Consider the following 13,062-nt stretch of genomic DNA (forward strand, 5'->3'; position numbering starts at 1 on the left):
TGAAATTTAACACAATCAATTTCAACTTCTATATTGGCAAATGAGCGTAAGTAAATAGTTATGTGTGGAGCGTCCCACGTGGGTGTCTGCGGCGCCTGTCAACACTGCTGCCCGCCATGGTGTCTTGCTGCTGCTGGCGTCCTCTCCGCTTCTCCTCCTCCCTACAGTAACACACTCAGGTAATACCTCGCCCGCTTGCTTCTCCTTCCTCTAGGACACCTCACATCCTTCTTGTGCTGCTATAGATATGCTAGTAGTTATGATTCTGTACTAGAAAAGTGATCTCTTGAGGTTATGAGAATGAACCGCGAGGACCCAAGGCAATGAATGCAGTTAACAAAATGACTCTGTAATTAACACTTAAGTGTTCACAAAGGTCCCCGTGGTTAAAACTGTAATCGTACAGACTTCGTAAGCAATATACGAGCCAAAACTTAAACATTTCATAATGTTTGTAGTTTTTATTTTCAAGAGCAGGAATGTCTGAGAATGGCATGATTTTTGGCCCTTTTTCAATCCAACTCAAAATTAAAGTATTGTAAAGCTGAGGAAGTCTTGGTATAGTCAGTATTATCTCTGTCCATATCTCGCCAACCAGTCGACGAAAGATGTAGGGCCGGCAGGAGGTAGGGTGATGACTGATCCATCTAGTTACCCAAAGCTTCCTTGCATTAAGTATTGAAGTACGATTTATTTACTAACTATAATGTTTGTGCTGAACGTAGAACATGAAAAAATATATTTTTCCTCTGAAATATGATTTTATAATAAAATTAGGTCCATCTAATTACCCAAAGCCGTAACATTGTTGCTTGGATCGTCGACTTCCTGTGGCATCACCTGCCACATAGTTTTGTCTAATTTCATTCTACAATTATATTATTTCAAAGTAAAAATATGTTTTAACATGTTAAACATTCAGCACCAACATTATATTGAGTAAATATATTATAGTTCATCACTTACATAATGCTCGGAAGCTTTGGGTAATTAGATGGACCGTGCAGACTTGCAGTCCACATAGAGCAGCACCATAGCCTTGCAGAGAGATATGGCCCTGACTTTGCAGAGCCATGCAAAGTGTGAAGAGTTCGCTCACTAGACTCCCATGATGTGGAGAAATCATCCAGGTGTTACAAACCGACGAAAGACGGCTTCTGAGGTTGAATGGTGGGGGGGGCAATTGTTTGGGAACCGTCAGTGTAAGCTGGTAAATAACTCGTGTAAAGGGAGTCGGAGAACTACAAGAAGTGAGAGGTCGGGGCACCCTCCCTGGCAATGCATCAAAAGCAATAAATGCTGTTAATCTAATTTAGGATAACCACCCCAAATCCACAATCTACCTTTCTATTCAGTGTTTTGAGAGACATTATTTAAGGCTTTGCTAAGGTCAAGTATGGTACAGTATTGTACTGTAAATGTGGAAGGAATATTTGCTTTATTTGAAATTTAATAACAATTCAGAAATAAATTACAAATATATTTCTTTTGATAATGCTTATTGATTGTATTTAAGATATTCAGTGTTTTCATTCATTTTGTTGGCGACAGGAAGTATTTCAACAAGGTTGAACTACTTGCTTTCCCTGAGATGCAACCCCATAACAGTTGTCTAACTCCTAACTCCTGGGTACCTATTTACTTCTAGGTGAACGGAGGCATCAGGTGAAAGGAAACTTGCCCAACCATTTCTGTCCACTTGGTGATTGAACCCGGAATTCTCAATTGTGAGTTGAGAATGTAACACTACTGTACTACTGAGACCCCTTTGGGAACACTTATGACATTGATGAAAAGACGGTGTTTTTATTATTAGAACTATAATACTGTAGTATATTTTAGTTTTCTAGTTTTTCAACACCCACGGGGGACGCTAAATAAAAGATTTAACATATACCGAGATATTACATCTGGGATTGCTTTCTCAATCGCTTGTCTATGAAGTACACTGTAAATTCTGGTGTTTGAACATTGAAGTATTGTGGCAGGAGAAAACACTGCTATCCTGGGAAGATGAGGATTGGGTACTATAGGATATTTCAAGTTGGAAATTAAAGATTTTTTCTTTTCATGCTTCCAATAATCTGACTGATGTTATACATAAGTATGATCATAATTCTGAGTTCCCTTATGTAAATCAGGTTAAATATGTTTTTAAGTTGGAATTTGCCTATCATGTTTAACACAGTTTTTTATGGTTTCAGGTTCTGAAGAAGTCATCAGGTTCCAGATAGAGGTGATTAACAAACTACACAATTTGTACAAGAGAGATACCCATAAAGCACTATGGCAAAGGAAGAGGGAGGAAATGTGAAAATAGAAAATAATGATAGTCAAGGAAAGTTGCAGGAAAATAAAGGTGCTGGTAAGAAGAAAGGCAATAAAGGTAAAGCAGGTAAAATAGTAAATAAAGGTGGAGGGGGATTAACAGCTGGAAATGATGCCCTGAACACCAGCAAAAATCTCACTCAAAATGTAAAAGCAGGCTTGAAAAATAAGAAGCAGAAAAAAGCGGCCAAAACTCGTAAAGCTAAGGAGGAACCAAGAAAGCGAAAAAGACCTGTTGACTGGGGCACTGAAGAGGTGAGCTTTTACTTTTATTATGGTCAACCCAACCACTTAGACTAGTCGGTAGAGCGACAACCTTGTTTCTTACATGATTGGTACTTGGTTCCCGATGGTCCAAATAGTTGGAGACACTTCCTTCATTTTGTTGTCCAATCCCAACCTTTATTCCACTGTTCATTATAACATTTTTACTTTTTTTTTTTTATCTCGTAGACCTAGCACATTAAATGAACTTTACTACTAGAAAAATTCTAAAGTGTCAACTTCATCTATTCCATTTTTATTCCTCTCACATGCCACACAACCATACAAATTACCTTTCCTTTGTGACCAGGTTAGGTGTAAGCCCAAAATCCAAAGCTATTTTCATTTTGACATTGAATGGGAAGAAATTTGTAGGTAGATCCCCAACCCAATTCTCCTTCCCCTATAATAATGTCCAGCTAATCACATGATTTTTTAGGTCAAACTAAAGGAAATACTATTTGATGCCCAAACCACATATCTGATGGAGAAACTACAATGTTTCTGTTAGTTCTGGACCATTGTCAAGTCGATGTGAAATAGTATTTGATCATTTTTACATCCACACAACTATATAGTACAATATTTGTTGTGCAATAAATTGTACATTAGCATATTATCTATTTTTTAAGTTTTATGTTCAGTGATTTTATGTTACACACCCTGTTGTCTTTTACTAGCTGAATTCTTTAATTTACAGATGAAACTTAGTGATGGGCTACGGGCAGAGCATGAAGGGCGGGCGTGCAATAGGGATCTGAGGACCCTTTATGTTCGATTTCCAAAATCGCTAAAAATTTCCAAGGGTACAGAAGTAATGGACTTAGTGAAGGAAGCAATTGATGTACGCTTACCTCGAGGGAGTTCGGTCAATTTTTGCACGTAAGTTGACAACAGATAGAAAAACTTGCCAAAGTTTTTAATATAAATTTCTGTTTTACTCTTCTTAACATAATTTAATCTATGAGCAATATGACATTGATATAATTACATTCTTTAAGTCATTTGATGCATCACATTAGTGTGATTTTTGTGTGTAATTACATTGTTATTTGTTACATATAATTTGTTTCTGCGAGTATACCTGCCACTTACTTTGGTACTACTGTTGCTTTATACAGTGGCAGTGTCATAACTAGTGGGGATGACACAAAACTTTTCAAAATATTGGGAAAATCATTACACTTTGGAAAGGTTTATCCTGAGTTAGTCCTTTGTTCTTACAATGACTTCAGTAATACACCATCTTGAAGCTAGAACAATCTGTTTATTTAGCACTGGCAGTGGGGAGTGACCTTACTTATGCCCTTGTAGATTTTAGTACCTGGTGTGTTTATAAATCTTAACGTTACGGTTCTGTCATATTTAAGTGCATTCGGTTTTTGACCACCTGTACTGAGTACTTTGTTATTTCTGTGATGTTCTTTCCTTTCCAACTTCTGATGTCCTCTTATCATATTTTCTCTATTTTTAGGAGGCTTGCATCAGTAATATTTATTGTCTATATAAACAATCTACCAGAGGGAATTCAGTTAAATAAATGTTTGCAGATGTTGCTAAGTTACTAAGGAGAGTGAAAAACATGGATGACTGCCATGCCCCACAAAGTAACCTAGACAAAAGCAGTAAATGGAGCCAAGACATGTCAGATGAATTCAATGTAAATAAGTGCCATGTAATAGTTTGTGAAATAGGGGGAAACAAAGTGTCAGGAATTAACACAGTTGACAGAGGATTTTTTGACTCCTGATGTTTTAATGCCTGCAACTTTATAAACAAGAAAGAGGCCATTTATTCAAGCTAAGGAAACAATGGTGCAAAAAAAAAATACATACATATACATACAAAGTTTTCTTTTCTGAAGAGATTTGTAGACAACTGGAACAATTTAAGCTGGGTGGTGGTAGATGCCAACACCATGAGTAGTTTCAAACCATTGTTTGACAATGAATTATAGGGACAACAGGACATCATGAGCTTAGCTCTCATCATGTAACTACACTTGAGTAATTAAACATATGCAGAGCCAGTAATATCTGGCAACTCTTCTCGTTGGAGACCATCTGAGGCTAGTACAATATTGTGAACTCACTGCCTGTCCCTTCCTTACCTGTCTTTCCTCTCTCGACCATAATTGCCACCCGTCATTTCTCACTGCCCTTGATAAACCACTGTTTATTCCAATATTAAGAGATAAAACTGGACAGTTCCGATTAGAAACAATTCTGTTTTAATAATTTGTTAATATTACAGACATTGTTTCTTGGAATTTAAATCTGAAGAAGAGGCTGATCGAATGAAAGGTGAAATTGCTAAAATGAAAGTGAAAGATGAACCATTCTTTGTTGACTATGTTGGGAAGAAGTCCACATACTGCAGTGCAAGACAACCAGGCCCTGTGAATCCTCTCAAGTGAGTCTTTTGTATTGGATTCTCACATGTTTAATTTATACAGATTAATCCTTTTACACATGATACTATTTACCATATCATGGCTTTGCTGCACGATAAGAAATGTTAGCAAGAAAGTCTAATGGGCTCAAGGAAATTAGTTATTTTTAATCATGAAATGCATTTTGTTCTCCATCCCAATGATGCATATATTCCAAATTTGTTTTAAGTAATGATTTTTCCTTTACATTATTGTATCTGCAGATACATTTGACGTTTTTGTTTACAAAATTTGAGTTAAACATTCTCATTGCCACTAGTACCATTGCTTAGTGACATCAATTGGAGGGTAATACTATTCATAAAACACAATAGTTTCAGAAATTTGGTATTGTTGGTACTGTGTGTTATCAATGTTTGGAGTGCAGAGTGATCAAGAAGGATTTATTATGTCCAAAATTAACGAAGGATTGATTCTATTGTTTCTTGTGCACCCTGTTGACAAGGACAGTCTTTAAATTTAGATAAAATTGGCCCATTGTACATTAGTGGAAGGTAGAAATGGAAAATAATGTGTGTCAATATACAAACTATAGTGTCTGGAAATTAATGCTATGACAGTGATTATCAGTAGGAAAGAAGATTCTGTATAATGTATTGTAATACTGCATAATTTAAATTTTATATTTTATTGTGTAGTGAGAGTAGATAACGAATATAGTAACTGAATGTTCATTATTAAAATGTCAATTATTTATAGATTGTATATTGGAAGTGTGCCAATGGATACCACACGGGATGACCTTAAGAATGTTTTTCATACATCAGAACGCATTGACTACTCAAAAAAACAGAAAAATGTACGAACACGGTAAGATGAAATAATTAATGTTTGTTTAATTTTCTTTAAGTTTGTGTGTGTGTGTGTGTGTTGGGGTGGGGAGGTGGGGGGTCTTTCCATGCTTTATGGTACTGTACTCTTCATGACATGTATAACTGGTTTTGTGTGCACTTCATGCTGCCAAAGCTATCCACTTCAGTTATGCTTTAGGGTTATTTTCCTTTCTTTGATACTGTTGGACAAAGTCCAGCAACCACCCACCTCCCCAGCAACATATTTCTGAAGCCAATTTCATGTTTTACCTCCTTGTGGGTGTTTCTTGGCATTGTTCCCTGTCTTAGTTGGATTCTACTGTTAGAAGAATAACAAGAATGGAAGTCAATAAAATGTCATGGGAGAGATGTGGAATGTAAATGTGAGTAAGCCAAAAGATTGAAGAGTGTGTATGAGCCGAAGGTTGGTAGGTAGGTGAATGTGTTTAGGTGAATTTTGATGGGAAATAGAGGGTGAGTGTATGAAGAATAAACTACATATGGTAAAAGATAAGTTTGGGTAGTAAGGGTTTGTAAGGATCGGGTGAAAATTTGTACTGTATGACGGTTCACAAGAACCACTGTACATCTGAGTTTTATGAAACAGCTGCGTGGTAGGATTTTTTTTTTTTATCGTGATGCATGTTTTAAATAATTTATTATATCAATAACATTATTTCACTATCATTTGCCCTTTTCAAATCTCCGCCTAAGGAAAGTGTTGTTTATTGACTTGATTTCCATGTCTTTTGATAACCTTTTCATTCCTTACTCTTTTTAACATGACATGCTGACCTATAATCTGAGAAGCATTACCACCCCTTCATGCAGCCCTGTGAGGGGGGTTTCTAAACAAGTATTCATTGCACCAGCCACTTTCTTTCTGTTGACTTGCCCTACTTCATTTGCACAAATTTTTTCTTTTCATCATTCATCCATATTTAAACTAAATAGTCTTCTAGCACTCCACCTTTCATATTTCTTGCTCATTTTGTTTTCTCTTCACTACTATACGGTAAGGGGCCTCGTAGCCTGGTGGATAGCGCGCAGGACTCGTAATTCTGTGGCGCGGGTTCGATTCCCGCACGAGGCAGAAACAAATGGGCAAAGTTTCTTTCACCCTGAATGCCCCTGTTACCTAGCAGTAAATAGGTACCTGGGAGTTTAGTCAGCTGTCACGGGCTGCTTCCTGGGGGTGGAGGCCTGGTCGAGGACCGGGCCGCGGGGACACTAAAGCCCCGAAATCATCTCAAGATACTATAATTTTACATGTGTCCACATTAACTGAAGTCTTCTATTACACACATCAATAACAAAAATTAAACTATTCTAAATAAATTATATGAAATGTATACATCAAATTTCATGTACTTCAGTGACTTGTATAAAGTCTAATGTAAGGTTTACACCTCTTTCCAGCATTGTTACCCTTAAATTATTTATATATATATAAATTGTATATTTTGAATAACCAGGGTAACATTACGTAACCTTAGCAAAGGCATACCCCTACATTAATATCAAACTAGTCATTCATTACATCATTAACTCAGAAGCCTTTCTTGGTATTTAAAGGAACTCCTCACATGCTTATCACTGCATCCTTCTCTACAAAACTTTATCATACATTTTATCAAAATCTATAAATGTCATGAACATCTGATAATCCCTCTAACTTACCTTCTGTACAAGCTGTCTTGATGCAAATCTTTGATATACATGCCTTCTTATCTTCAGAACCCACCTTGACCAACACTGATAAATTTCTCAAGTTCTTGAACTGAACATGTACTGTGATGGAGGTGGATGGGTACATTTTAATTTTCCAAGGGATCAAATGGTGTCTAGATCAACACTCGGTAGCAAGCTATAATTTGTTCACATTTGTTTTTAATATTTTCTTTCAGATTTGCTTTCATAACTTACAAAACTAAAGAAGAAGCCCTGAGAGTATTTGAGTCATCCAAAGACCTAAAAATCAATGGAAAGGAAGTTACCGTTATGTTTGCCAGAGCAAAGAATACCAATATTACTGATAAAACTAAAGTGGAAGAGTCTCCTACCAAGAAAATGAAGGTAAGATATTATGTGATAAGTCATGATTTATTGAATACTGCATGCCAGTCTTCTCTTGCCTACTTAGTTATCCATGTACACTGTACAGTATATTCTATATAATATGTACTGTATTGTATTTATTCTAACTAAATCAGTTGGTCAGTGGATAAGAAATAATGCAGTAAGAAAATTAAAGAAGGTGGGAAGGATGTAGCAGAAGAAATCGCCAGACCATTATGACTATAGCATTGGGAAGGGATCAGGATAAGGATTTTTGGATGGGACGGAGGGAAGGAATGGTGCGCAACCACTTGGACGGTCGGGGATTGAACAGTGACCACCATGAAGCAAGACAACAAGATTTGGTTCATGGAATGGATGTACAGTATCAGTTACTGCCTTCTTTATCCTCCAACGGAAAAAAGAAAGAGATGGTACCAAAAAAAGCTTTATTTCACTCACAAGTACTGATTGGTATTCACTGCAAACACAGGTGTCTCGTGAATTAGTCATAAACCACCACCATGCTTATTACTGCAGTTTATACTCCTTAATGAACCATGTACTGTGCTGTTAATTCCAATCTCTATCTTGAGATCAAGTAAGGCATCATATTTGTTTACTTATTTATCTAAGGATTTTGCCATTTCTAAACCAAATACAGTATCTGAACGTGTATTGTGTTCCCTTAGATACAAGGTCTTTAGAACATTCTCCGCAAAGCTTGGGAGTCTTCTGTACTTATTTCCTGACTTGCACTTCCTTTTATCTTGAAAAATGGTAAATGTACTTAAGAGATTATGCAAATAATTCCTATCTTACATAATATTTGTGTCATGTGTGTGTGTGTTTTCATGTAAATCTGTACAGTATAGTGTATTTAATCTTCACTATGGCCATATCCTCATTTCATATCTTATACTTTGCTCATGTGCATTTATTTTTTTAAGACTGGAAAAAAGGATGTAGAGGAAAAGAAGGAAGATAAGGAAGTGGAGGAGAAGGAAGAGGAGGAAGATGAAGAAGATGAAGAGGAGGGTGATGATGAGGAGGAGGAGGATGATGATGATGATGAAGATGAGGAGGAGGATGATGATGATGAAGATGAGGAGGAGGATGATGATGAAGAAGAAATGGATGCAGATAGTGAAGAGGATGAAGAGAATGGTAATGAGTGATGTGTAGATAACTAAATCATTATATTTTCTGAAAATTTTAAAATTAAAATATACAAGATTTACTTCCGAATGTTTGTAATTCTTAATGAAATATACAAGTTATAAACAATTAGATATTTTTAGTTAACCCCTTAAATCATTTTAGGTTTGCATTGTATAGATAATAAGATGTCTTCTTTTTCACATGAAAATTAATGCTTCAGAGAAATGCCTGTGGCCATTGTCAGCATGTCGCCTAAAAGGCATTGTAAAACTTCGACTATATTAAATGTGCAGAATTGAGTGGGTGAAGACAACTGCATACAATAATAAGTCATGGATGTCTTCAGCCTGGAATATTAATTAGTTTTTTTTAAATAAAAAATTGAGTCCATATTCCACAGCATTTTTGCCAAATATAATACTGCATTTCAATACAGTAATCAGAAAGTGAATGAGACTTTAGTGGCTATAAAATTCCGTCAAATTCCACGGGAAAAAATCTCGACTCGAATCCAGTCCATCGAAATCCAAGGGGAAAAAATCGACTAAAAATCCTGGCTGTTGAGAAAAGCAAACCAGCTGGGAATTTAATCATCTTCCATCATGATGGTTAATAGGAGTGAGACTACAAAATTAACAAGATATAAAAATTACACCTGAGGATTATAAATCTAATTTAGTAAGTTTATGCTCAGATTTGAAAACTCAATGTTTGTGCATATCGAAGGATTAAAATTTGGTTTTGGTTAATAGAATCACTAGTAAAGGTACGGTAATTTAAAATGTTGCTAATTATTTACAGAAAGTTTCATATACAGGTACCTAAATATGAAGTTACATTTGGACAAATTTGGGAATGCTATAATTTTATTGAATACTATTTTGTCCTTGGGCATTCATTGGCAGTATGGTTTGGTCAATAGCCTGTTGCCTAAATGGGTTCCATATTTTTGTTGCATGGGATGAGAAATAAAATTGTCTCGCATGTGCAAAGGGAACATATATCTGGGTGTCACATACTGCAAATCTTGTTTGGTAGCTTTTTAAGATATTCTTAAAGAAGCTAAATGGGAGGGGTTTGAATTTTGTAGAATACACACAAACTAGCCACATCTATTGTGTTGGAGCGTGTGTGTGGATGCCATTGAGTCAAGTATATGATGTGGCCCTATTTTAAATTTTGTATAGCAACTTTAGATAACACTGCTAACAAGAATCCTATAATCATTACTCAGTTTCACACCTTCATGAGACAGGGAGATGAGCCTAGAGGTGGGGGGTGGGGTACTAGATGTTAAAGTTGCCATTTTCTGTATAACATAATTTAAAAATACACTGCTAAAATCCAGCAGTCATACATAGCAGCACTCATCACTTCAAAAGACCTGATGTTTGGCACTTCTTGTAGCTTAACATATACGGTACATTACAAGGGCATTCACTCCATAACAAGCTATGTCCACCAAGCCTTTTATCATCCTATCTTGTGGATTAGTCAAAATCCCTGTATCTTCACTACAGTGTGTCCATGCCACCTTCCTCTCCTACCCTCAAATACTCTTGGCTTGTTCAATCATTATTTACAAATTTAAGTTATAAAGGAGCAGTAAAATATTGTATGTATATGAGCATACAAATAAATTTATAATAATTACAATACTTTGAATGAGTTTGATTAGGAATTCAAAATAGGTGTCTTGTAAAAGAAGGCTCGTAGAAAAGTGATGAAATGCTTGTGGTCCTGTAAGTAGGTAGATAATAGTGGTTTCTGTTTATGTAAAATAAAGGGAAAATGAGAGGTGGTATGAGACTAAAAGGTAAGTGAAAAGACTGATTTAGCAGGCGGCAAAGTAGTGAAGAATACTTTGCAAGTAAAACTGAACATTGCTCAGGAAACGTGTTTTGAAAGGTAAGTTCTACATAGTCTTTATAGACTTTCTTTTAATAATTTTCTTTTGAAGGCATGGAATTTAAATGTGTTAATTGGTGAAGAAATAGAAGTGGAGTGAGTACTAGTACTGTGAATATATGGATTTAATGCATGGAGGAGATGCTGTATGAAGGATGCGTGATGCTGAGTGAAGGATGCGTGATGCTGAGTGAAGGATGCGTGATGCTGAGTGAAGGATGCGTGATGCTGAGTGAAGGATGCATGGTGGAGATGCTGTGTGAAGGATGTGTGGTGGAGATACTGCGTAAAGGATGCGTGGTGGTGATGCTGTGTGAAGGATGCGTGGTGGAGATGCTGTGTGAAGGATGCGTGGTGGAGATGCTGTGTGAAGGATGCGTGGTGGAGATGCTGTGTGAAGGATGCGTGGTGGAGATGCTGTGTGAAGGATGCGTGGTGGAGATTCTGTGTGAAGAATGAGTGGTGGAGATGCTGTGTGAAGGATGCGTGGTGATGCTGTGTGAAGGATGCGTGGTGGAGATGCTGTGTGAAGGATGCGTGGTGGAGATGCTGTGTGAAGGATGCGTGGTGGAGATGCTGTGTGAAGGATGCGTGGTGGAGATGCTGTGTGAAGGATGCGTGGTGGAGATGCTGTGTGAAGGATGCGTGGTGGAGATTCTGTGTGAAGAATGAGTGGTGGAGATGCTGTGTGAAGGATGCGTGGTGGAGATTCTGTGTGAAGAATGAGTGGTGGAGATGCTGTGTGAAGGATGCGTGGTGGAGATGAGGTTGCGGCGCATGACGCACCTCAGGCTGTGGTGGGTAAGGGCGGTGACAATGTTGCCAGATTGGGCTAAAAGTAGCCAATTGGGCTACGTTTGACAGCATGCTAAATTTGTAATCTCGCTACTTGCTAATTTTTGGGCTACTAATTTTAAGATAGTGACTTTTTATTTATGCATTTATAAAGTAATGTGTGTAAATCACAGCTGCGTCCAACTGTCTGGTTGGACAGACCACGAAAGGAGGCCTGGTCAGAGGGTCTTGGGGACGTTGATCCTCGAAACCTTGGAAAGAAAAAGTAACCGCAGCGGCGACAGACTCCCCAACCTTACTTGCCATTATTGGCTCATCCCGGGTATTGTCTGTGCTAGCAATTCATCCTTATGAAATGATACTATTTCGTGGAAAGCACCAATATGTAGTGATGGACCACCAGTAAGCCACTTCGTGATGAGTAGACGGATATTGCATATGAAAAACATTTACTGTATGTGTGTGTGTTCGATGTTATAAATCTAAACACAGTAGGATTTTACCTCAGTTTATTGGACTAGTTTTAGTCACAACCACTACCTCTGAAGCCTTGTATCAATACCTCAAAGATTATTTTAGCTATATTGGAGCTGATTTGAGGCAGCGTCTTGCCCGGATGGGACATAAATCTCACTTTACACTGATGAAGAAGGCTATCCCTTATTTGTTTATTATCAAGTGCACGTCATTCCTTCCATTTGATTTGTTCTCATGCAGTTGACAAATTACCTTCCAGCATCAACTTCATCATAAGAGAAAGCTACAGCTGATTAAACAGATATTCATTAAGAATAGAAAGTTATCTAGAGATTTATAGACTTATAAATGATGGGAAAGATCCCTTAAAGTTGATACCTTTCTCAGGAAGACGATGGTTGGCAAGAAACAATAGCGTAGAGCGGCTGTTAGATCAGTGGGATTCTTGAACAACTTACCAAATCGCTTCTTCCTCTTGTGATAAGTATGTTGCAATGTAGCTATTTTCAATGTACTCTGATCCTGCCAATAAGCTATATTTCATATTCCTCAAAGCAATCCTAAATGATTTTGAAAGTATGAATTGAATTTTATCAAAAAGATGAAGCAGATCAGTGTAGCCTTCACACTGAGTTAATAAACTTCACTCTTGGAATGCTCGGAAAAATTGTGCATCCTGTTCATGCAAAGACTGATGTTAATTTAGACTTTAATTCCATTTATGTGCCTCTGAAGAAAGTGAACTTTGGCTACGATTTTGTTACACTTCAGGCCACTAACAGACAAAACAATGCAATAAACCAAGAA

The 13,062-nt window shown here is 37.1% G+C and overlaps 2 protein-coding genes across 3 annotated transcripts; one reads left to right on the forward strand and one right to left on the reverse strand.

The window, feature by feature from the left end:
- The first annotated feature begins 47 nt into the window (after positions 1-47).
- Positions 48-9,201, forward strand: LOC123762086 (nucleolin). 2 transcript variants are annotated; one of them, XM_045748381.2, is made up of 8 exons: positions 48-179; positions 1,649-1,727; positions 2,205-2,583; positions 3,293-3,474; positions 4,846-5,004; positions 5,744-5,854; positions 7,764-7,932; positions 8,865-9,201. In XM_045748381.2, exons 3-8 carry the CDS (start codon positions 2,287-2,289, stop codon positions 9,090-9,092), a joined length of 1,146 nt encoding a protein of 381 aa, XP_045604337.2. In that variant the 5' UTR covers positions 48-179; positions 1,649-1,727; positions 2,205-2,286; the 3' UTR covers positions 9,093-9,201. The 2 variants fall into 2 exon arrangements, with proteins under 2 accessions (XP_045604337.2, XP_045604338.2); XM_045748382.2 differs by lacking the exon at positions 1,649-1,727 and having other exon boundaries at positions 51-179.
- A 1,885-nt stretch (positions 9,202-11,086) lies between these two features.
- On the reverse strand, positions 11,087-12,084 carry LOC123761983 (putative uncharacterized protein ENSP00000383309). Its single transcript, XM_069335712.1, has 2 exons — positions 12,078-12,084; positions 11,087-11,721 (listed from the first exon to the last, which is right to left on the reverse strand). The coding sequence occupies exons 1-2, from the start codon at positions 12,082-12,084 to the stop codon at positions 11,087-11,089; spliced, it is 642 nt and encodes a 213-aa protein (XP_069191813.1).
- Positions 12,085-13,062: the final 978 nt, after the last annotated feature.

Source organism: Procambarus clarkii, chromosome 34 (genome assembly GCF_040958095.1).
Source record: "Procambarus clarkii isolate CNS0578487 chromosome 34, FALCON_Pclarkii_2.0, whole genome shotgun sequence".
NCBI lineage: Eukaryota > Metazoa > Arthropoda > Malacostraca > Decapoda > Cambaridae > Procambarus > Procambarus clarkii.

Excerpts from the sequence above, each read along its gene's own strand:
- LOC123762086 (XM_045748381.2), top strand. The coding sequence starts at position 2,287 with ATGGCAAAGGAAGAGGGAGGAAATGTGAAAATAGAAAATAATGATAGT. Across the intron at positions 2,584-3,292 it reads TTGACTGGGGCACTGAAGAG|ATGAAACTTAGTGATGGGCT; the intron begins GTGAGCTTTTAC and ends TTTAATTTACAG. Across the intron at positions 5,005-5,743 it reads GGCCCTGTGAATCCTCTCAA|ATTGTATATTGGAAGTGTGC; the intron begins GTGAGTCTTTTG and ends AATTATTTATAG.